Here is a 24,229-nt window from a genome sequence, read left to right as displayed (position 1 = left end):
AGTTCAGTACTAAATGAATAGAGAAATTGCAAGGTTAACAATAAGAGTTAATATTCATGTTGCAAAATATAACTCATGTATGTGTTTAACATATTCTCAATAGGGAAGCACTGGTTACCAAGAACTGTACTTAATTATTATTACACCTAGCACTTTAATGACCATGGATGTGTTACAGTTTTTTTTTTTTTTTTTTTTTTAGTTCAAACCAAAAATCACCAAGTCAGTAAAAGACAGTGAAAGTGTGTGACATTTGTCCATCTTTACGATAACACTATATATATATATATATATATATATATATATATATATATATATATATATATATATATATATATATATATATATATATTCCATTACTTGATATTAATAAATATTAACGGCCTACGCAGTAATAAGGTTTAAAACATCACATTAACTTCTCAGTCTTCATTTCTAGATAAAAATCATCAAAAAGTATATAAAAAGCAAATACAAAACACAAACATGTATATTCCTGCCTTGAATTGTCATACAATCTATGTAAAAAAAACAATAAAACAATTAAAAACACCTTTTAAATAAAAATATTATATATACGCTCACTGCTCATAACTGAAGAAATCCCAACTGCGGTAGCTTGAATATTGGGAATTTTCGTGTGTGTATGTCAGAGGTGAAGATAGTCCCTTGATTCTCATCATAAAGGGACTGGCTTGGTGATTGTCTGTTGGCCCTCTAAGGACACTTTAAACCTTGTGTGGGTTAGTTCCACTTTTAAGTAGGCATTCCCTAAATTAGCAGTGAGTGTACACTTTTGTTAATGTTAAAAAGTAATGCTATGCATATTTTAATAACATACCACACAATTAACTATATAATCCTCTCTATAAATAAGACACCAGTTTATAAAAGCAAGCATTTTCAAGGAAAGAACTTCTTACACAACTTGCTTTAATAATCTGTAGTCACTAACAGGTAAAGTTGTAAATAATAATAATAAAAAAAAACAAAAAACAGATGACACTGTTGAACAAAATAAGAAAGTCAAATGGAAACAGACAAGTAACAAAGAGAAGTAAAAAAATTTATTGCAGTATTTGTTCCACCAGTTTTGCTGGGGATCCCTTTTCTCTTATTACCAGGGTGACCTAATACATCAAAATCTACATTTACAAAAACTCCTCCTGCAGATAGGCCACAGATACTGCATGCTTCTTTTTCAACAGAATAAATTATATCCAGGAGATTCTGCCATTTTACAGCATGGGAAAAAAACGCTTCCCTGGAAACTGAGCTAAGCTAAAGAAAGCCATCCGTCGCTAGGTTAAACTCCAAGAACACTTTATTAAGAACATTAACAGACTAAATTTCCAACATTCACTTTAAGTTTATTTATTTTTTTAAACAGATTTTTTTTTTTCGAGATATAAACATTTTTTTGTTAAACTATAATACAGTGGGAGTAGAAATCAAATGAGAAGTTTCTGCTGCACAACAGCGAAGGAAGCTCCCACAAAATGTTTTTCAAACATTTCCTTCTGGGGTTTTTTTGTTTGTTATTTTCAGTGTCCTGGATCCGTATCTTTGCACTTCTTCACAGACCAAACTTAATATTTTTTGCCAGAATGTTGCATTTTCAAGTTTTTTTTTTTTTCAGTCCCTGTGAATTTGGCTGCAATTACAAGTTCATTAGCTGGAAGTTCCATCCTTCGCATTATACAGCGATCGTAAAGTCTGAACAACTTTATTAGTCAGCTTATGTGCGCTCGTCAGAGCAATTTTCTTGTAAATGATGTCCGACTCTTTTACAGTGTCTACCCAAGGCACCAGTTTGCGTCCATCCCGTTTCTTAGCCTCAGCCCAGACTCCACTATAAGAGCCTGCCATCCAATGAACACTGTAACCGTTGCTGGTCTTCTGTATAACTCTGGCGATCTGTGGCCTGTCCTTGTACTTAGGGCAGCAGATAGCAATAACATCCATGGCTTCCACAGTTTCATTCAAGTGGCCTGCAACTTCTGCTGACTCTCCTCCCCTTCTGGACTTTCTTGACTATAAAATGGAACAAATATTTTATCAAAATTAGGGAACATGCATCTACTATATCTTTAAAGAAACACAGACTACTTCATTTTTATGACTAGATTATTAAATACTTATTTAAACAGGCTTTGTAAGGCACTTCAACTAACAGAACAAATTATAAAATCTCAGACTTTATTATTTAAATCTTTTTGAATGTTATAGCTAATTTTTTATATTGTGGTATGAAAGCTGGATGTATTTTCTTTTTTGATATTTTCTATACGTCCAATAATGCTAGATTCAGATTAAATAAGAAAGAAAGTTTACAAAACGAGAGGAGGCCATTCGTCCCATCTTGCAAATGGGCCTCAAATGCACCTGCAGTTCAAAATAAATATTTATTTTGCTTACCCCGGAGGCACCTCCTTTTTCATCTCCATCGCTCTCATCATCCTCAGTGTCAGCAGCGTTGTTTTTTGGACTGGCTCCACCCAGCAGCGCGTTGATAGCCTTGTTTCGGGCATTTGCACTAGCCTCACCCTCCTCATCCTCTTCGTCAGGATCCAAGTGCTCCATTAGTAATTTGAACTGAAACAAAATAGCACACAAATTGGAAGACTTAACTACATGGTGTAAAGTTGTTATGCTCTGCATCTTACACAATGTGTACTATGCTAGAAGGAGATTAAATACAATTTTTTTGAAATGTGAAATAAAACAATAACCCTATTCACCAGTGTCATACAGGGTGTATTCTTTTGCATTCCTTAACCCTTTACAGACAGTCCATTATAATTTCACATGAATTTGTCTGATGACGTAATTGCACACAATACTGTGACAAGTATGTTTTTTTTCTAATTAGCATAAAACCTTCATCAGACTTCAGACAAATCAACCAAACAGCAGTTAGTCTGTAGTTCAAGATTGATATTTTTATTATATTTTTAGCAACGCTTTTTTTTTTTTTTTCATCTTCTGCCTAGCGATTCTGTGACCACAATGCATTCAAGAACAAAGAATTACCTGACAGCATACTAAATCGCTCAACATGTTTATGAACAAACAAAACATTTACTGTACTTAAATATCTGTGTGACAAACTTCAGGCATGACAAACCAATCAAAATGATTTCTAAATAATTTTGCAAAACCCAGAATTCTTACTGATCTCTATATACTGATATATATAAAATGCCAGAAGGAGAAGAATATCTCCTGGATTATGAACTACTTCACACAGAGTATGAAGATTCTGTAGGGGAACATTCCAGTTTTGCTTGTTTATTTTTTAATAGATGTTAGTATGTGAAATAAAACCTGGTTATAAATATACTAAATGTGTATATAGATAGTAAGTTGTACAATTGCTTAGTCTAGACTAGTGTGTTACACTTAGAATAATGCATCAGTTAACTTTGCTCTTGTTAGTGTTACCCTTTTTTTCACATTACTGGTTCCTTTTTCATTTTGCTGTTTATGAATTTGGTCAAATGTAGTATATTACTTGCATAGCTATCAATTGGTTATTATAATGTAGTATTTAATACTTATTTATACTGAAAAAAAATTGTTGTTTAAATATTTGATGGACAAAGTGCACATTTTTCTGAAAAGTTTGCTGTTGCTCAGACATTATTAACATTCTTTTTTTTTTTTTTTTTTTTTATAAATTTAGTCGTCGCCAATTATTTTTACCCCGGTTTTCACTCCAATTTTAGCATGCCCAATTATTATCTGTATCCCCGGCTCACCGCTAGCAACCCCCCCCGCCGACTCGGGAAACGGAGGCTGGAACACGCGTCCTCCGAAACGTGCTCCTTCCAAGCCGTCATTTTTCGCACTGCAGATCCACAGCAATGCCACCAGACCTATAGTGCCGGAGGACAACACAGATCTGGCGGCTCCGCTGCAGAGCCACAGGCGCCCTATCGGCCACAGGGGTCGCTGATGCGTGGTGAGCCGTGGATTCCCCTGCCGACCTAAGCCCTCCCCACCCGGGCAGCGCTCAGCCAATTGTGCGCCGCCCCCTAGGAACTCTCGGTCACGGTCAGCTGTGACATAGCCTGGATTCGAACCTGCGATCTCCAGGCTATAGGGCACATCCTGCGAGGAGCGCCTTTACTGGATGCGCCACTCGGGAGCCCGACATTATTGACATTCTAACATATGTATGTAAATAAGTATACTGATGATATTTGTTATGAATTAAATATTTTTAAAGCAATTTAAAAAAAAATATTCTGTGTGTTTTTTCTACTTTTGTTTTGCTTTCTAGTTGGGTACATTTAGATTTTACTTCATGTCAGAGTGTAACCCTTGGTATGTCCAGGTTCTACAGACACTCAGCTTTTCGAAAAGGTATCACACTCTATGCTTTAAAATGATATGTACATTAACTCACATAATCAGCTAAAACCCTGCCAATCATTTCTCAAAAAGATAAAAAAAAACGTGCACCTGTCAAACAATTTTGTGCAAAATCAAGACCATATATGATATTAAAAATTATTTCAGATTCTAGTTCCTGAGGTTTGTGGCTACCACTGGTAACTTTACATACTTAAGTTAAAGATCAGTAAATTACACTTGAGGAAATAATACAATAAAACAATAATAATACATTCAAGTGTATTTAACACTTGTTTCACATTCAAACTAGGCCAATGTAGGGTATACATGATCATATAATGAAACCGTTGTTTTCTTACATCAAGATACTGTCTGACAATCTTCCTCTTAACCTCATTTGTTAATGTTGCATTAGCCATATCATTCAAAAGAAACTCCATCGTCTGTCGAGGGTTAAAATGCACTGAAGACTTCCTGTTTACAGCTTTGTCATACACTTTCGCTGATTCAGTTGGAGAGTACTTCTGGATTTTACTAAGGAAAAGAAACAACACACATAAGCAAGAGAAATGTTTAAAGAATCAACATTTTAGTTACAAAACTGATGCAACAACATGACGAATCTAAAGCTTGCATAATGAAAGTTCATTTTACAAATGTTAAACTTATTTAAAATGATATGTCTGCAGTCATACAAAAACTTTTTTTTTTTTGTAATTCCAAGTAACGTGGTCACAGATGACCATACCTGTCAGAAAATCCATAGAGATTCTTTAGATGCTGCTTTAGGACCAGCAGAAGGAGGATTCCTTGGGAAGCATTGGCAAATTCGATGAGCGGTGTGGGATTGTCCGGTAACCTCCTCATCACCTTGTCCTCATTCTCTGTGTCAGAATCTGATTCTGAGTCTGAGTCGACACGCCGACAGGACTTCCTGGGTCGTCTCATTGCCTCATCGTCACTGTCGCTGGTTTGCTCCTCATCCTCCTCCTCTTCCTCTGAGCAGTACTTTTGCTCTTTTGGTTTGGCTTCCTTCAAAAGGGACTAGAAAGGGAGAGCATGGCATTTACTCAAATCTTGACATTCATTCATGCAAGTTAAAAGATTTGGGTAAATGTTATTTTTTACATAAACATTGATACCCAACAGTTACTGATTACATTTAAAAGGTGTCATTCAAACCGGCCCTGAAAGGAGCATATTCTAGTGCAGTTTAAATGCTTGGAAATTAAATATACAAACATTTTTAGCACTGATTGTTCAAATGTCTGTACATGACAAAGCATGCCCATTTGTTTCACAGGGGGCCTGATAAAAAACACTTTAGATCTGTGCACCTTGCACCCGAAATGTGAGAGACATTCTACTTGCTGTGGCTGCGTTGAGCTTGTTTTGATTCCTTTTTTGGTGACTCGAGTCATCAGACACATTGGTACTTCACAGTAACATGGGTGAAAGTGCCCAATGATCATTCTGACAAACTCCAGGGGCAAAACCAATCTTTTGATCGGGGGTCTGGGGGCCACCTTGACCCCCATAAGCTCAGGGGTTGTACATGCTCTCAGATGCATTCTGATCCATTCTAATCACTTCAGAAACAAATTTGAACTGGACATTGTAGAAAAAGAAATTGAGAAATTACTTCACTTACAACTTATCATTTTAGTATACCAGCCTCATAAACCTCATAAAATCACACATGAGGCTAGTGAACAAACAGTTTTTGAAATGTTACTCAAACCTTTTACATGTATGCTCAATTTACATAATATTCATTTTATAAAACCTCAGCTGCAAAAATCACTGAATTAACCATTTATAAGATGATCATGTCCTAGTACAAATGCAAATGGTTGGAGGTTTGGCAGTGTTGGCAATAAAAGTCTAAATGTGTTTTTCATTGGCCACATTAAATGTATTCAACCATCACGCTTTGTAGTTTTCCAGTCAATCACTGTAATTTGTAATCCAGGTAATGGACACAGTGTCCATGTATTTATGAATTTTTAAAAGGAGACACCTAGCCAACATAATATACTGCTTACAAAAAAATAGGGGATATTCAGCTAATATTGCAAAACATAACAAAGCACAAAAATGTATGTAAATGAATTGAATTCACTCAGAAGGACATTACAGGTAGCTATCTGATCATCAGTGCATGTCTATTTCCATCCCAATTCTATTCATGTGTCGAAAAAGTTTTGATTTGCTGGCAGCCACTTTTTCTAACAGGCTCCCGAAAGCATGACCAATCTTCGGTGCTCAGCAATAGTAGATTAACCCTTTGCGGTCCATTGTCGGACTGGGTCCGACATTGCAATTATTCCTCACAGGTCCTTTGTCGGACTGGGTCCGACATCATTATAGCAACGTAATAAACGGGTGTTTAGTCGTTTTTACTCCGTAAAAAGCCGAGAAAACCATTCAATTGCCGAGTGGGAGCGACAGGAGCCGAGACAAGTCGAAAAAAAAAAAAAAAAGGCGTATCTCATGATTAGTCATACATGGTATCAGGTATCAGATAACGGGGGCGGGTCTGAAGTAAACAAGTTGGCTGACTGAATCAGCGCACAGAAAACACAGACATTTGCAGAGCTTTTTTGAGATGTTATAGTAATAAAATAATGACTTGGATCGTATTATTGAGGAGTTTGGTGATAAAACGAGTGATCCGGAGATGATCGATCGGTATGTACGACTATTATTATTATTATTATTATTATTATTATTATTATTATTATTATTATTATTATTATTATTATTATTATTATTATTTATTTCTTACATAGGTGAACGCTATAGCAAACGAAAGGGTGGGGCAGGGCTGGAGATGCCTAGTGAGTGCTTTGTTGATATGCAGGGCCATTTAAACCCGTTTGACTGTGAAAAAAAATACTTTTAAACAGCGCGTCTAAAATTAACTGCGCGTGTGAAAATTAATTAGACCTGGCGTGCCTGACGCGCAATTAATAAATGGACCGCAAAGGGTTAAGGCTAGTCTTACGTAAGACCTTCAAGTTTCTGATTTGGTGTGCAGCAGTCTTATCACAAGGTCTTACCTCAGACCAATTTAACTGGAGTCTGAGACTTAAGTCAGTAACTTTTTACTTTTTTTTTTGTCATCATGACGTTTCTAGCTTAAGCACTTGGCTACTAATCCTGGAGTGGGTGAAGCAGGTGCCTGGAGATTCTGCCTCTATGAAGAGTTCTGCTCAGAGTGCTCAGTGCTGTTCATGAACTTTGCAATTGTAATCGAATACTATTCAGTGAAGCACAATCTTTCTGCATTATTTAGAAGTATAAATACTCAGGAAACAAATACAAATCACATTTATTTGATTTATTTCCCTTTAAAAAAACAACCATTTCAGAAATATCATCTCAGATGTTTTGAAACTGGTAAAAATGTAATCAAACTATAACACCATGTAAAACGTATTTCTTTTTTGCTTGTAGTATCTTCCAGTGATCTCAAAACTCTGCCCAGGTCAAAATGTGTCAGTGACGATCCCTCAGTTACATATCACATTTTGAAGTACAGTACTACAACCAATAACAGGATCAATAAGCCTTAGTAATTCTTCCTTATTTTGTTGAGTATGCCTTTATCTGATGAATTACTGCTGCCTACCTCTCTAAAGGACTGCAGTAGGTTACTGCCCGAGACAGAAAGCGTGATGTCAATGTGATGCATTACGAAAAGGGGCTCCTCCTGCGTCTGGAATGGGAAGCAGGCTAGATTGTCCGCTATGTACAACAGCATGTTCACGTCAGTTTTCTGTAGGGTTGAAAGAATACATAAATACATTTGAATACATAAATGCATTTCTCTCAAACATTTTTTACACATGCATACATTTATTTACTTCCACTTTTTGGTCTTTAAGAACATAATCTAACAAAACTACCAAACAGTCACTTCATTAAAAAGCAAAAAATGTGAAAGTAATCTTGTTAAATTTATGTAGATATTATATATATAAACTGCAGCAAGAACTGTACTGATTTTTCTTAATTTATGCACAGAGATATTAAAAGTCCCTTATACTCACTGCACTGTCATCAAAGAGGTTGAGCAGAGAAATAAGAAATGCTCGTCTATGCTGGCGGTTTCCACGGACCATGGTGAAAAGGTGGGAACACAAGGCAGTATTTTGCTCATCCTGTCTGAATCCCCTTATTATTGTGTTGTGGGCTGCCCAGATTGCCTGTTGTACCTGGTATGACATCTTTATCCCAGCCACAGCTTTCATCTAATAATGGAATTGTAACAGCACGCAAAACACATCAGCAAGTAAACTTCAGATACCAGGTGAAAAATAAGCAGCTAAGCAGGTCTGCCCTTTGCATTAAGAAAAGTGGATGTAAAACATATATTAAAATTACTACAGTATAAAATGTGCTTTACTTACATGAATGAAACCTGTGTATTTCTTATCAATTTCAATCAACTGCTGGTCAGATTTGTTCCTCATGGTAGGTTCAGGATCTGTACCCATGGCTATCAGGTATGGCACACACTGAAAGAGTATACATACGTACAGTAAATAATCAAAACATGGGCCGCTTGTGGTGATGCAAGACCAAGATACTTAAGTCACACAAAACCTGAAGTACTTGTTCTGCATTCACAGTATGGAAAATGTAAAAAAAATAAATAAATTACAAGCAAATATGAACATTTTGTCTTCATGTGACCAATCAACCTGATCTCGTGTGTGGATTGGTGCAGTTCAAATCTTGTAAGACTGTAAATACAATTGAGGATATCAAGCATCACAGTGTGAAATATAGCATACCTGTACTGGGTGAATGAGACCTTGGTTTAGTGTCAGGGCAATAACATTTAGAGCGAAGTGGCGGACGTTGGACTGTGTGTGGAAGAAAGCCTCGAGAACCTGTTTGAGGTAGAGCTGCATTATGGAACTGCTCATGCCTGAGGAAATATCACCCATTTCTTTCAGATCCTCTTGCTTTGACAATTTCTTCCCTGCAAGGTAAATTAATACAATGAACAGTCTGGTAACATTTACATAAGTCCAGACAAGGTCAAACAAACTTCTAGTAACCTCAAAAAGAGCTTGAAATGCCACTTGCAGGACTGTTCCTTTTTTTAAACCATAACTTCCTTTCTGACTCTACACAATCACTTTTATAAACACCAGCATTTCAAATGTCCCACAACACTGTATTCAATCAATATAAAACACCTATACTGTTGAAACTGAACTGACATACACCCTGGCAAAACTGTACCACAAGAATGTACATCGCGAGAAATAACTGTATATGAATTTCAACAAGCCCAAAGGAAGACATAGACCGGACTACTTAAACACAAGTGAATACCATAAACTAGCAGTACATTACATAAAGACCTGAGAAAGAGGGGCTCATCCAGCACAGCAGAGGTGTTGGTTATTATTATGATGATTACTATTATTTACTTATTTATTTGCCAGACGTCTTTATCCAAGACGACTTACAGGTTTTACAGGGCAGTACAGGGTTACAATGCAAAATCAGTATTTAAATATAGTATAGTTTACAGTAAGTGCAAATCATACTACTAAGATGCAACAAGTTAGGATTACAAACATTTATATCTACAATAACACAATAGTAATGCAATAGTGCAGGGATAGTGCATCAGCTGAGGATCCAGTAATGTGGTGCTTAGGAGCGGGCATGGAAGGATGGAGAGTGGAGGGAAGGCATGATCAGTCAGCCAGTAGAGAGGGAGCGGAGAGGGCGAGATGGGGTGTAAGGAGACCGGAGGGATTGGAGGTAGGAGGGGGCAGTGTGGTGAAGAGAGCGGTAAGCATGAACAAGGGTCTTGAAATAAATTGCGAACACATATAGGTAGCCAATGGAGGGTGCGTAGTAGACGGGTAGCATGAAAGTAGCAAGGCTGGGAGAATACAAGACAAGCAGCAGAATTTTGAATATGCTGAAGGGGGTGGATAGCCAAAGCATAGACCAGCAAGGAGAGAGTTACAGTAGTCCAATCTGTACAAGAGCTTGGACCAGAAGTTGAGTGGAATAAGTAGTGAGAAAAGGACAGATTATGTAGATGTTGCCAAGAAAGAAGCGGCAAGTATGTGTAGGGGAGAGATGTGTTGAGAGAAGGAGAGGGAGGGGTCAAGAGTAACTCCCAGGTTTTTAGCAGAAGGAGATGGATAAAGAGTGAAAGGGATAGTCAAGGGTGACACATGGAGAGGTCGGAGGAGGCAGAGGAAGCAGAAGGAAAGTAGGGGGGTTTGATTTAGGTTAAGCTGTACTTACATTCTCGGTCAGCCGCCTGCATGCGGGTGTCCTCCTCCTGCAGGTAAGTTTGAAGGTTCTTCAGCACCTGGATTTTCAAATTCACAGAACCGTTCTTCTCTGACAGGATACCATTATATAGAGTCTTTACATCCTGCTCAAACATCAAACTAGGGTGCTGAATAAAAGAAAACCCTGAAACAAAAATACCATTGTCAGTCATTTAGCACAATAGCAAACCTTGCCAGTTGTAAAACTTGAATATAACTCAAAATCAAAAAATGTAAATATAATATACCCCAAACTCATTGAAACTCAATAATTGCACAGATATAAAACACACAAACTAGACTTTCCTATCTAAGCCTTTACAATGAAGCACAAAAGAATCCCTTACCTAAACCAATGATGGCCTTCGTCTGCACCTCCTCATCTGCATGCTTGGTAAAATAAAGCAGCAGTTCAAGTACCTTTTCTTTTATGACAACCTAAAAAAAAAAAAAAAAATCATGAATATAAGTTTAGTCATGCCACAGAAAGGGTCGTTTTTAACTTGTGTGACAGGTATACATTCTTTTTTAACCTTGGTGTTGCCTTTGAACTCTTCTTGATCAAAGTCGAAATGTCGACACAGAGCACCAACAGTGAAGAGTGAGCGCAGGAGTGCAGGTTTATTGGCAGCAAGGACTGTGCTGTTTGGATCTTCTTGGTTCTGTGTTTTTAGCTTGGTTATGGCACCTGTGCAAAAACAATATGAATATTTATTTAAAATCCAAAACACGCAATGAAAATAAATAAATAAAAATCAGCTACCCAATTCAGTTAACCACACAATTAAAAAAAAAAAGTTCAGAAAGGTCTGAGATGATCTTTACGGATAAATGTGACTGCAAAATGTGTAAGGGTTACAACGTTACATGAGATTTCATCCAAACCAAATGTGCAAAAAATTGGATCATTAAATCCTTACTCATTACCTGTTAAAATAACTTGTTTAATCCCTTTTCCTTACATCCTGCTTGTAATCTATTGGTGTAGGTCTTTTGCTCAAACATTGGACTTTAGTCTATAGTAGGGTGTAGTCACATGGTAAAATGATTTTCAAGAATGAAGAAATCAAACAATGGACAGACTACCAGACAGAAATCGGGACAAATATGAATAAAATGTAATACTGGAGCAATAGAACCTATGCAATAATAAAAAGGTAATATGGTAACCACAACAGGAACAGCAACTAGTCTCCGGCTTGAATGACAAGTTGTAGAAATCAAACAACTGGATGCAGATGGATTACTTCCAGAAACTTTGTCAGCACATCGTAACACAGGCATGGTGCTCTCTTCTATAACCAGGTTTTTTTAATAAACTTTATAAACGCACTGAACAAGTTACTGAACAAACACATGCAGGCTACTAGATATTTTAAAGTACCAAAACATTTAAAAGTAACTTAAATACTGAAGCTTGCACAAATACACAAACCTACACTCGTGTTTTACATTTAAGAGGTAGATAAAAAGACAGATCACAAAACATGTTCACCTTCGTGTACGAAGTGCATTAATTTTTTTTTTTTATTATTATTTAGGCTATTGGAAATACCCACGACATGATGCCTACCGCTGGAAATTAACAATCTCCAAAAAGGAACATTTTAATATTGTAAAGGCCTCAGAATTGACCATTTCAACAGGAATAATGAAGCCTGAAGGCAACCAAACCACACATGGAATTCTGAGGAAACTGCATTACTTTGGTACATAAAATAACTTACCATAATATCTGTTGAAGCATGCCCACACAAACTTGTAGTTGTGTGTCACTTTATTAACAACCGCCCCAAGACAACTCACACAATGTTGCACCACCTGAAAAGAGAGAGATTATTACGTAATCCACCTGAAAATACTTGGTGGTTTCCATGGAAAATGTTCCCTGTACAACGATAGTCGCAGTACCTGTTATCGATCAGGTGCCACAAACACTTTTTTTATTTTTTTTTAATCCCCAGAGCCACGATACCACAAGTCGTCGCCTTAATGTGTAGGCAATGTGTCAGTCACGGATTGAAAGAGACGTGATTGGCCATGGCACCGAAAGAGGGCGTGACGGAGGGTATTTAGGGGAAGTGGTCCCAGCAATATGTTCTTTGGTTTATGGGTAAACTGCAAGGACCGTGAAAGAGAAACTAAAAACGCCAAAAGGACCGTGAGTGTTTTGTTTGTTTGTCAGTCTGATTATCATTGTTTGTTCTCACTAGATGGCCAAGACAAACCAGGAGCTGTCGCTACACGCCAGCAACAAACCCCAGACTACACTGCACCACTGAATCACCTGTGACTGTCCTTCACCACGCACCTGCACTAGAGCACCCACTTTGAGGAGAAGTGTCCGTGTCTGTGCTTGTGTTGATTAAAGTGTCTTATTATTTCGGGACTGTAACCCTCCTTTTGCACGGTGCAATACACATTGGTGTATAGAGCCTGTGCGTATTATTTAAAAGAGTTGTTGACATGCTGGGCATCAATAAAGAGCTGTTTCATTGTGAACTGTCTTGTGTGTGTCTGTTCTAGAGCACTGCATCACCACTACACCTGCGCACTGCAAGCCACTCATTCACAGTACCTCAATAGGTAATGAAAATGAAATTAATAAGTAAACACCACCACATAGCAATGCACACACACAGTTAAAATCTCCCAGTATCCTAATCCCTGATGCTAATTTTCATGTGGTTTTCTAAGTTTGAGCACAGGGTTAATTTCTTTGTATCTTTACTTTGTTTTTCAAAGCACTGCCTCCAACTTTCTGTCCCGTCAACATAATACGCTAGGGCCCGCACTGGACAGAGCGTATGGAGCTGGCGCTCTCTATCAGACTGGAAAGGAGGTGGATATAAAGCCTCCAATTCCACAGACTGGTTGTCATGAAATGCTGATAGTCTTCGGCAAAAAAGCAGGATTGGTACGGAGCGTAACCCTTGTCCTGGCTTCTGCAAAAATGAAGCCGGCTTTCTCAATTGAGAATGTCTGCATCTCACTCATCCGCTTTGCGGAGGTGATTGCAAGCAAGAAAGCCACTTTGTGAAATAAAAATTGCCTCGCTGTAAAGTGAGCTCCTGGAGAGACCGAGTCAATTTTGAAATGGCAAGCTGAAACAGCTGCCAGATAAACCATTAATGTAGGTAACAGGTCCTGCAAAAATTGCGAACTCAGATGTCCGTGGTGCACCGACGCCAATACTCCAGATGGCTCCCTGAAAAGGGGACCTGGGCCTGTGGGAGCAAACCCTTCAGCCTGATGCATGGCTTCTGTCTCTGCGCTGTGTGGTGGAACCTATTATAGCCTCTGTGACAAGCAGCCACAGGCCAGTTCTGAACACCACCTCAGGCATCATGTGCAGATGGCTGTGCCGGTCTATGAGGCTGCTGGGGCCTAGGGCGCCAGTTTGCCGCTGATTTGCGCACTGGGGGTGGTTGCTTGGGAAGCAAGCGCACCAGCTCCTTCGTGGATTTCCGCACGTGGTGAGAGCCTGCGTGCGGCTACCAGCGAAGCCCGGTTTCTACCTACAGCCTGCCCATTCAATTTTGACTGACGGAGGAGGTTCTTATTAACCAGGCGCAGCTCATCCAGTTGTGGTGTTGAGGGCCTGTGGCTGTCAGAGAGGGACCTCAGCAAATAAGACTGGTAGGCTACCAGAATACTATTAAAAGTTGCCAATCCGTGTGGCAAATGCACTGTCTAAATTGGCATGCTTGAGGATCACCTCCGAGACTTCTGTTTGTTGGGGCAGACAGCGTCCTTGGACAGGAGCACTAAATTAGGCCCAGCTTCTCCATATCGTGCACCTTATATAGGGTGTCCACTGACCAGGAAACAGCAGGAGCTGTAGCCAGATTGAGATTGCAAACAACCACAACCGAAGCAGACTCTTGGTCCTGTGCAGCACTGCTGAACCCAACACCTGTTCTCCCTACGCTTGTGCCGCAGCACACAATGCAGACAGGCCTATGCTTAGTTTCTGTGATCCATCTTGTAATTTTGTCTGAAGCCAAAATGAGAATAAAATAACTCCAGCCGGAGCTATTGCAGCCTGGGGGGAGAGCACAAAGTCAGCCGACTTACGTTGCTTGATCCCTGGGAAGGAGCGACTCAAGCCACTGGCTTAATGCAGGGCACAAGGCCGTAGCAGGACGTAACAAACAGCAGGCTGTAGTGCACAAATATGCTTAATTAGTTTACTTTTAATAATCACATATAATTTGTGTAAAAACACAATAAATGCAAAAATCTGTTGCAGAAAAAGCAACAAGTACTGATCTGAATAGGCTCTCCTGTCAATTCTTGAAAGGAAAAATGGCAGAGACCTGTGCGCGCATCCTTTATACCCTTGGGGATGGACATGACTGCGCCACAGGCTTGGCTGTGCAGCTTTCATATACCTTACTCAGATTTCAGGTCTTTAGGAGGTAAATACCCATTCGGTAATGGTTACATTTTGTACTTGAAAGGGATCATCTTGTTATGTAACTGGATACAGCATATTACATTTGTAAAAGCTCTCTGGCGCAACCTGCTGGGAAAAAAGTATTGGTTTTACACAAAGCTGCACCGAACAATAACCGCCGTACACTGTGAAGTGGTTCGAGGTGCTGCAAGTTTACTGCCGTAGCAGGGACTTTTCAGGGAACCTACTGTACACCATAACAGTGACAATTAAACATCTTAGAAAAAGGTAAGAAACAGGAGAACTGACAATATATGTAGCAATTGTGAAACCAACACTAAATACTCATTATTTAAGAGTACACATCAAAAGTAAAATGGGTTTCTGAGTCACTTACTGTCATGCCATATTTAATGATGAGTTTCATGAGATCTTCCTCAATAGTAGCAAGGAATGTTTCACTGGGATGCTCCATCAATGGTACTACCAGCTCCAAAATCTTTGCAACATTACAGATGACAAGGAAATCACTCTGAGTCTGTAACAATAAAAACGATATATTCACATCACAATATAAAACTTGAACTGACAATTCTTGGACCTGAAACTTCTCCCATTGCCTATTTGGTAGAAGGCACATTGACATCATGAGAACTGAGGTTTGAACATACATTTTTAGGTTTTGAACAAAAGAATAGTTACCTTACTGGAAATGTTGCTTTATTACTGCATCTGAATGAGTCTGTTTCCCTTTTGTGATCACACATTCATATACAGCTCTGGAAAAAATTAAGAGACCACTGCAAAATTATCAGTTTCTCTGGTTTTACTATTTATAGGTATGTGTTTGGGTAAAATGAACATTTTGGTTTTATTCTATAAACTACTGACAACATTTCTCCCAAATTCCAAATAAAAATATTGTCATTTAGAGCATTTATTTGCAAAAAATGACAACTGGTCAAAATAACAAAAAAGATGCAGTGTTGTCAGACCTCGAATAATGCAAAGAAAATAAGTTCATATTCATTTTTAAACAACACAATACTAGTGTTTTAACTTCGGAAGAGTTCAGAAATCAATATTTGGTGGAATAACCCTGATTTTCAAGCACAGCTTTCATGCGTCTTGGCATGCTCTCCACCAGTCTTTCACATTGATGTTGGGTGACTGTGGCAATGTGCCCCGCCCCTGTGTGCTTATTATGTGTTGTATGTTGCGTGCGTGTGTTAAATGTTGGTGTATAGATTGGTACACGGGATATAAACGGGTCTGAGTTTCACGTGTATTTAAAAAGTGTAGATTTGTATTTAGGCACGAGGAGAGCACAAATCACTTCACGTGCTGGTTAAATGTAATATGTAAGCACGGGGTTGCACAGAATTAATTCACGTGCTGGGATTCAAGTGAATAATTAATTAGTAATTGAATCCCAGCACAACAGTATATATAGAGACACGTAGCAATCACTCGGGGTTAGGTGTTCGGTGAGTGGAGAACGGGAGAGAGAGAAGGAGTAACTAAAAGTGAAAAAGCGTAAATATTAGTGTTATCTGCTCACCGTGTTTTGTTTGTCTGTCTGTGCACTGTCTAGTCCGTTTTGTTCGTCTGTTTATTTTGGCTACAAGTGCCGTGTCCTGTTTTGTGCTGTGTTTTGTTGTTTCAAACCTTTTATTTTCTGTTCTGTTATTAAATGCTGAGCGAAAGCATTCGCTCAGCTTCACCAAACCCCAAATCTCTGTCTGTTTATTTCCTGGCTCTGGTCTGACGCCACCCACTCCGGCCGTCTTTGTTACAGTGACTTTATGCCACTCCTGGCATAAAGCCAAAGCTGCCCGATTCCAGCCTTGCTGAAAATTGGACTCATCTGGGGGTGCTTCAGCAAGGCTGGAATCGGGCAGATTTGGCATGAATCAAGCCAAGTACAAGGTTGTCCTGGAAGAAAACTTGCTTCCTTCTGCTCTGACAATGTTCCCCAACTCTGAGGATTGGTTTTTCCAACAGGACAATGCTCCATGCCACACAGCCAGGTCAATCAAGGTGTGGATGGAGGAACACCAGATCAAGACCCTGTCATGGCCAGCCCAATCTCCAGACCTGAACCCCATTGAAAACCTCTGGAATGTGATCAAGAGGAAGATGGATGGTCACAAGCCATCAAACAAAGCTGAGCTGCTTGAATTTTTGCGCCAGGAGTGGCATAAAGTCACCCAACATCAATGTAAAAGACTGGTGGAGAGCATGCCAAGACGCATGAAAGCTGTGCTTGAAAATCAGGGTTATTCCACCAAATATTGATTTCTGAACTCTTCCTAAGTTAAAACATTAGTATTGTGTTGTTTAAAAATGAATATGAACTTATTTTCTTTGCATTATTCGAGGTCTGACAACACTGCATCTTTTTTGTTATTCTGACCAGTTGTCATGTTCTGCAAATAAATGCTCTAAATGACAATATTTTTATTTGGAATTTGAGAGAAATGTTGTCAGTAGTTTATAGAATAAAACAAAAATGTATATTTTACCCAAACACATACCTATAAATAGTAAAACCAGAGAAACTGATAATTTTGCAGTGGTCTCTTAATTTTTTCCAGAGCTGTATATACAATTATTGCCAAAAGTTTTGCATCACCCTAGGATTGTAGGATTGAGACTTAATTTAAAAAAAATAAAAATAAAATAAATAAAACCAATTTAGATCTTTTATTTAACATCATGTAAATCAAAGAAACTACAAAATGATATCGCAAAAGTCTACCGGAAGCCATAATAGTCGTACTTGGTATTTGCAGTACATTCCATTGTGTTTAAAGGCTTCTTTAATCCTCTCAGGAATGGGCTCAATGAGGCACTGAAGGGTGGAGTTATGTTTAGATTCCTCCATGCATCGTTTACACTTGATTTCAGTTTGTGTCAGTTGCATGGTTGACTTTCTGATTTGCTGTCCTATCAGACCCCTATCAGTCTTCTAACAGTTTCTTCACTTGTTTGTCTCAATGGCAAGGGGCTCCATCATCTTGGAAGTAGAAATTACCATTGGGAAAATGGTTCCAAACAGTAGGAAGGAGCTGGTCTTGGAGTGTTTTCAGATAGCAGTCCTTGTTCATAGCTGTCCCCTTTGGTAAAACTTGAATGAATAGGTGGCGATCCTGGCGAGCAGTGCTGACTTTTGGGCGTCCAGACCTGGGGGCAGCTTTACAGCTTCCAGGCGTCTTATATTTTTGGATGATCCTAGATTCTATGCTTTGGCTGGCATAACCTCTGTTGGCTATCTGACAGCTGTTAAAACCTCCTTATGAACTGCAACGTGGTGTGCTCTGAACTTACAAAATCTATGTAAAAATCATGCTTATATAGCTTGAATCTACTTGTTACCACTTCTAATTGTCATCTTTTGATTATTTTAATTAAGTAACACGTCAAGCTTAGGACGTCTTTTCGGAAATCATATGTTTTCATGTTAGGATTTCAAAATGTCACATTCTTCAATTTGCCAGTTTTTCATTAAGTACCATATTCCTTCGAATAAGAGGCACGTTTAAAACTAATTTTTTTCTTCCCAAAAATGGCAGCATAGTGTGCAGTATAGTGATGTGTGTATTACAAATCGGCAACAAAAGATGTGACTGCCAGAGTACACAAACAGCAAACAACTATCCTGCGGAGTGGACGCTCTCCTCCTCGATGTAAACAAAGCAAGCTTTCACTCAGCGCCCGCCTGTGTAGCTATGACCGTGGTGCAATAGCCTCGAACTGGCGCTGCTGCGTTCTTAAACAGCCAATCAGGACCTCCCGATCAGCTTAGCTCCGGGCAAGCCTTCCTGTCTACCACAGCAGCAGCGCAGCTGAACCAGCGACAGGGTGCTCCCTGTCACAAAGCATCATTAGCTTCCTGAGGAATTTGAACAGAAGCTTTTACAATTTCAGTGTTATGTTATTAGGCTCAGTTCTAAATCAGACCTCCATATTTTTCTACTTGCCAAGCAATACCACAGTTCACAAAAAGGGAGAAAAACAGGTGTGAGTAATCACAACTGGAAATGAGAAGCAGCGTATAACTGTAATGCTCTGTGTGACAGCAGACGGCTACAAACTGCCTCCATACTTATTTTCTTATGAGTAAATGCATCTTTATTTGAGTTTTCCTCAGTTGAGGGTGGGAAATTTGGGCTGCGTCTCAAATTCTAAGTAATACGGTATGTGAAAAACTACAAAGCGATATGTAATATATAATATAATATCTTTCTTTTTATATCGTGCCTTTCATAGTGGACCACCACCACAAAGTGCTTTAGAGGTAGGCTGTGAACTGTGCATTATATGCAGAGTCACAATAGGACACTGATTTAACATTTCATCCGCAGGATATAATTCAATATGTTAATGTAACATTATTCAGCGGGTTTCATTCAACTTTATGAAGCAAAATTAGATCATTTAGAGTAATGCAAAACTTTTGGCCATAGCTGTACATTCAAAATCTGATGTTCTGTGGATTTGTCAGGTTAAGCCTTGCATGGGCCATCTCTTATTAACCTTTTATTCAGGGATCATTTAATTTGTACAAGCAAGATTAAATGCTTATACAAAAAAATATAAAAATTAAGCTTTCATAGAATACCAACAATTTCTTTTAAAAGTCACAATAAATACATTCTTTAATTTGCAGAAAATAAGCAGTTTTAAATTGAACAGGAATACGTTTTTGTAATCTACCACATATTCTCAATATAACAACTTCCCCATTAACAAGTACTTCCTTTAGAATTTTCTAAAATTCCAAACAAATTATGTAATTATAACACAAAGCCACAAGGTGGCTCAAAGTACTACAAATACATTAGAATGATTTATTTATTGCCAATTTATGCTTTTTACTTTTTAATTTAGCCTAGTACCTCAATCGATTTAGTTATGTTATGGCAAGGTTTTGGTTTAGCCAATTCGAATATTCATATGTGCTTTTTGGGTGGTAAAGTCACATTTGTTTCAACCTGAGTTTCTTTACAAAAGCAATCTCATACTTACGTTGCACTTGGTGGTGAGGTATGGCTGCATGGTCATTGCATGTTTCACCATAAGCTGTGCCCTGATCTTACTGAACAAATACAGAGTGGTAATACATGCCACCAGGCGGTTGGAGTTCACTCCTTTGTTTTCAGAATCTAAAAAATTGGGAAAAAGTTGTCAATATATAATGTGGTTCTCTTTACATGTTTCCATGGACTGGAAAGTGATCCTGTACATTGTTAAAATGTTGCACATTTCTAACATATTGTATTTCAAATAAAACAAGTTTAGTGAGGTTTTAAAGGCATGTTAATTTTTTCTTCCTGTATACGGAGGTTTGCTCTGAAGTGGTGGACTATTTTGTTTGTAATAGTCTGCGTATAAACTGTTTACGCAAAAGAGTAAATACTTTTTAGGCTGTGATCCAGTTCTATTTTTGGGATGATCTTGCCCATTCGTCCAATTAATTTAAGAAATCTAGTTGCTGCAGCTACAATGAGGCTTTTACTGTCCTTTGTTCTATAGTTCCAATTCTCAAGCTAGCTGTCAAACTATTATTATTATTATTATTATTATTATTATTATTATTATTATTATTATTATTATTATTTATTTCTTAGCAGACGCCCTTATCCAGGGCGACTTACAATTGTTACAAGATATCACATTATACATTATTTCACATTATACAGATATCACATTATACAGATATCACATTATTTTTACATACAATTACCCATTTATACAGTTGGGTTTATACTGGAGCAATCTAGGTAAAGTACCTTGCTCAAGGGTACAACAGCAGTGTCCCCCACTGGGGATTGAACCCACAACCCTCCGGTCAAGAGTCCAGAGCCCTAACCACTACTCCACACTGCTGCCCTACACACACCACAGGGTCCTTTTTGAGATGTTTGCATACTTGAGTCACAACTGTTCTGTCATGGCCACCTAATTGCATAAACAATGTTTTCTATAAATTCTGAAAGTTACAAGTTGTCAAGAAGATGTATTTATATTTATTAGAAAACGATTCAGTACCATCAGCCAATCAGCTTCCAGCTCTAGAGGGCTTCTATTAGACAGTGAAATCAAACTTGCACGACAGCTTTTTTTATTTTGATTTGTCGTAATGAAAGCTCAGTTCACATTTACTGGACAGCAAATAATACACAAAAAACACAACTGGTCCAAAAATATTTCATTATACACCAAAACCAGCTAATCAATACTTCACACCGAAGAATGCAACCAGTCCTGTATCCGTAACTGTCAAATCAGCCAATAACAAATCTGTCAGCTCGACTGGAGCTCAGCGCTTTCAACAACAAACTCAGCCACATACAGTTAATATTGCTCCATTCAGTTATTTGGCACTGTCCAGAAACTGTAAGCAAATATATTTGTTTAATAAAGTTATGTTTGTTTCTCTAATTATGTGTTCAGGATTATGTTCCTAAAACATTTCTCAGTGAAAGAGTACTTGACAAATCATTACTACTTCAAGGTAAATCTAGGTTTTAAAGTTTTATTTTTAAAGAAAATAATGAGAAAAATTGTTTTCTAATTGCAATGGTACCCTCTCTATGAAGGCTCAGGACATGTAAACTGTCGCGGTCAACTGCCACACAGTAGAGCTTTCATCGACAGGCACTATCGCTTAAACACGACTGCAACACAGAATGGTGATTAACTTATTGAAGTTAATCTTCCTTGATTACTTACACACCTGTCAACAGTTAGAACATAGAAAGAAAAAAAACTCAGTCTGATTAAAAGTGCTGTCTATTTTCTTAGTTTTAAATTAATTTGTAACAGAAACTACACCTTTTAGTCCAATTCCTTTTTGGATCTTGTATGACAGAAAAAGGTAACACATATCAAATATGAGCATCTACAAGTCTTTGTATTACAGTGGATGGGAAGAAAAAAACTGCATACCAGCTAGAGATTCTTCGTACTTAAGGATGTGCTCCACTAGATTGTCTACAAGCTGTACACAGGCTTTCTTTGCTGGTTTGTAAGAGGCATCCTCCTCTGACTTCAACAACTGCAATAAATAATTTCTAGTTTAGAAAAAAACATAGTATTGGAAAAGACTCAACAAATATTAGTCACACAAAATAAATAAGACAACTCTCACTTCAGTTAAATTACTTAATTGTATTTAATTTAATAACGAAATAACTAACTAAGCATTGTCTCATGGAAATATATAAACAATTTGTTATAGCAAATCATCATTAGAAGAAGCGATACTTACATTCTGAAGAAGCTGTTCAAACCAGTCATAACCAGTATCTTTGCAAGCAGCAACCTGACAGGAAACACATTTTTACAATGATTGAAGGCTCCAAATATATCAATATTTTAATACAAAAATAGTAACTGCATCTATAACAAAACATTTACTTTCAATACCATGATTGTTGTATACTGTACAGCTATATCAAGGGTAAAAAGTTTGACTTGCCACATCTGTAATGTTGAGTATTTTTCTGGTCATAGCATCCTTATCGTGGCTGGGAGTGGGAGTAAACCAAAGCTTCTGGAATGTTTCGTTTACTAGTTTCTGTCAAAGGAAGGAAAGAGGGCTGTAAGATACATACAGATGCATATTCTCAGACCTGTTGCAGGTGTAATTATTGCAACTACATTACCTATACACTTAACAGGCAAGACTAAAAAAGAATAAACTGGGTAATTAATATGAACATTACAAAAAGAATTGTTAGCTTAATATTTACTGCTGCGCCAACAATTGGAAAAAGCTAGTCTCATTACTCTGTTATTCTTTGCATGCGAGCCAAACTGTGTTCAACTGAACCAATGGACAAGTGCAGGAAGCAGAACTCTTTTGGCCTAGAGACCTTTATGTTAATTTATTTTTTATTTCTGTCAGTGCAGCAACTGTAGAACACTTTACCAATATCTGGAAATATGAATGTCAAGGTAATCATACCTTAATGCCTTCTTCATCGTTCACTCTGCGAATCATTTTCACACACATCTCTGTAACTTTGCTAAAAGTCGGCTGTTCAAGGCAGATATCACGAAGGATCTTTATCACCCTCTTTCTTACACTGATACCGGTGTCCTGTTAAAGAAAAAGATCACAATTATTACATTTGTTCTATAATTCAACAAACAATACATATAGACACTATTTGAACATTAGGACAATCATTCCTGTAGGCTTATTACATTTTTATGTCATTTGGAAATAACAGCTACAGCAAAATCACAACAAAGGCAATTCTCTTTGAATCCACTAGGTGTTGACATTGTGCCTTTGAAAATTTACCTAAAGTGAACTTTAGTACACTTTGTGAACTTTCCCTTACAATGTCACATTCAGAAACTTCAGGGAGCTTGGTAATATCACAAATCCAGCTGAAAATCGTGTAACCTTCTGTATAACTAAAATCTTTTACTAGTTTTGTAAATGAATTTATTATACTATCTCTCGCTCTGATATTTTGGACACCACTGTATGTGAACATGTTAATTAGAAAGACAGATAAAATACTACAATAAATACCAAGTCCAGTGACAGTTTAAACAGTAAAGACACACCTACACGAAGGGTTTACATGTTTACATTCTCGCTTGCAATTCTAACTAGACTTCTGAAAAGTGCACTTGTCTTGTGATATTTTCAACTTAACTGAACACCAGGATAAAACTCACATACCAGTATCCTCTCTATCAGCATATCATAATACTGCTCAGTAAGCTGTGGACGACTTAACACAAATCGCCCAAGTAACTCCACTGCTGCCTCTCGCACACTTGTGGAGTTATCCATTAACCGTCCATGGACGCCACGCTGCATGTCGAGCTGTAAAAAAATAAAAATAAATAAATAGTCACTTACTGCATGCAGTACTTTCTCTATATTGTTTCTAGAAGGATAATGATATGAACATTAGACTTTATTTATTAAGAAACATACCCTGGCCAGAATGCTAGGGTCCACAGCGACAACCTCAGACAGACATTTCATGGCTTTAGTTCGAACAGCAATTGCATTCTCTCCCAGAACACGAAGAATCTAAAAAGTGCACAATACAACAGTACATAATTGATAAACAAATTTGATCACATGTTTTGATGAGAAGCAGCTCAGCAGGAATAACTG

At 37.9% G+C, this 24,229-nt stretch overlaps 1 protein-coding gene across 7 annotated transcripts in view; it reads right to left on the bottom strand.

The window, feature by feature from the left end:
- Window positions 1-1,045: 1,045 nt before the first annotated feature.
- The window catches only part of LOC117408895 (nipped-B-like protein), a 97,635-nt gene continuing 74,451 nt past the window's right edge, over window positions 1,046-24,229 (bottom strand). For all 7 annotated transcript variants that reach the window (XM_058995738.1, XM_034014311.3, XM_058995745.1 and 4 more), the window contains 20 exons: window positions 24,044-24,142; window positions 23,783-23,929; window positions 23,051-23,185; window positions 22,562-22,660; window positions 22,352-22,405; window positions 22,030-22,138; window positions 20,107-20,243; window positions 15,473-15,613; window positions 12,404-12,497; window positions 11,210-11,364; window positions 11,024-11,114; window positions 10,648-10,821; window positions 9,162-9,352; window positions 8,775-8,882; window positions 8,415-8,615; window positions 7,994-8,140; window positions 5,108-5,403; window positions 4,719-4,893; window positions 2,419-2,595; window positions 1,046-2,034 (listed from right to left, as the gene is read on the bottom strand). In XM_058995738.1, coding sequence (XP_058851721.1) covers window positions 1,672-2,034; window positions 2,419-2,595; window positions 4,719-4,893; window positions 5,108-5,403; window positions 7,994-8,140; window positions 8,415-8,615; window positions 8,775-8,882; window positions 9,162-9,352; window positions 10,648-10,821; window positions 11,024-11,114; window positions 11,210-11,364; window positions 12,404-12,497; window positions 15,473-15,613; window positions 20,107-20,243; window positions 22,030-22,138; window positions 22,352-22,405; window positions 22,562-22,660; window positions 23,051-23,185; window positions 23,783-23,929; window positions 24,044-24,142 — 3,093 coding nt within the window. In that variant the 3' untranslated portion in view covers window positions 1,046-1,671. The remainder of the gene's footprint in view (window positions 2,035-2,418; window positions 2,596-4,718; window positions 4,894-5,107; window positions 5,404-7,993; window positions 8,141-8,414; window positions 8,616-8,774; window positions 8,883-9,161; window positions 9,353-10,647; window positions 10,822-11,023; window positions 11,115-11,209; window positions 11,365-12,403; window positions 12,498-15,472; window positions 15,614-20,106; window positions 20,244-22,029; window positions 22,139-22,351; window positions 22,406-22,561; window positions 22,661-23,050; window positions 23,186-23,782; window positions 23,930-24,043; window positions 24,143-24,229) is intronic.

The sequence above is a fragment of the Acipenser ruthenus genome, chromosome 2 (genome assembly GCF_902713425.1).
Source record: "Acipenser ruthenus chromosome 2, fAciRut3.2 maternal haplotype, whole genome shotgun sequence".
Lineage (NCBI taxonomy): Eukaryota > Metazoa > Chordata > Actinopteri > Acipenseriformes > Acipenseridae > Acipenser > Acipenser ruthenus.
This window is presented reverse-complemented; position numbering and strand designations above follow the sequence as displayed.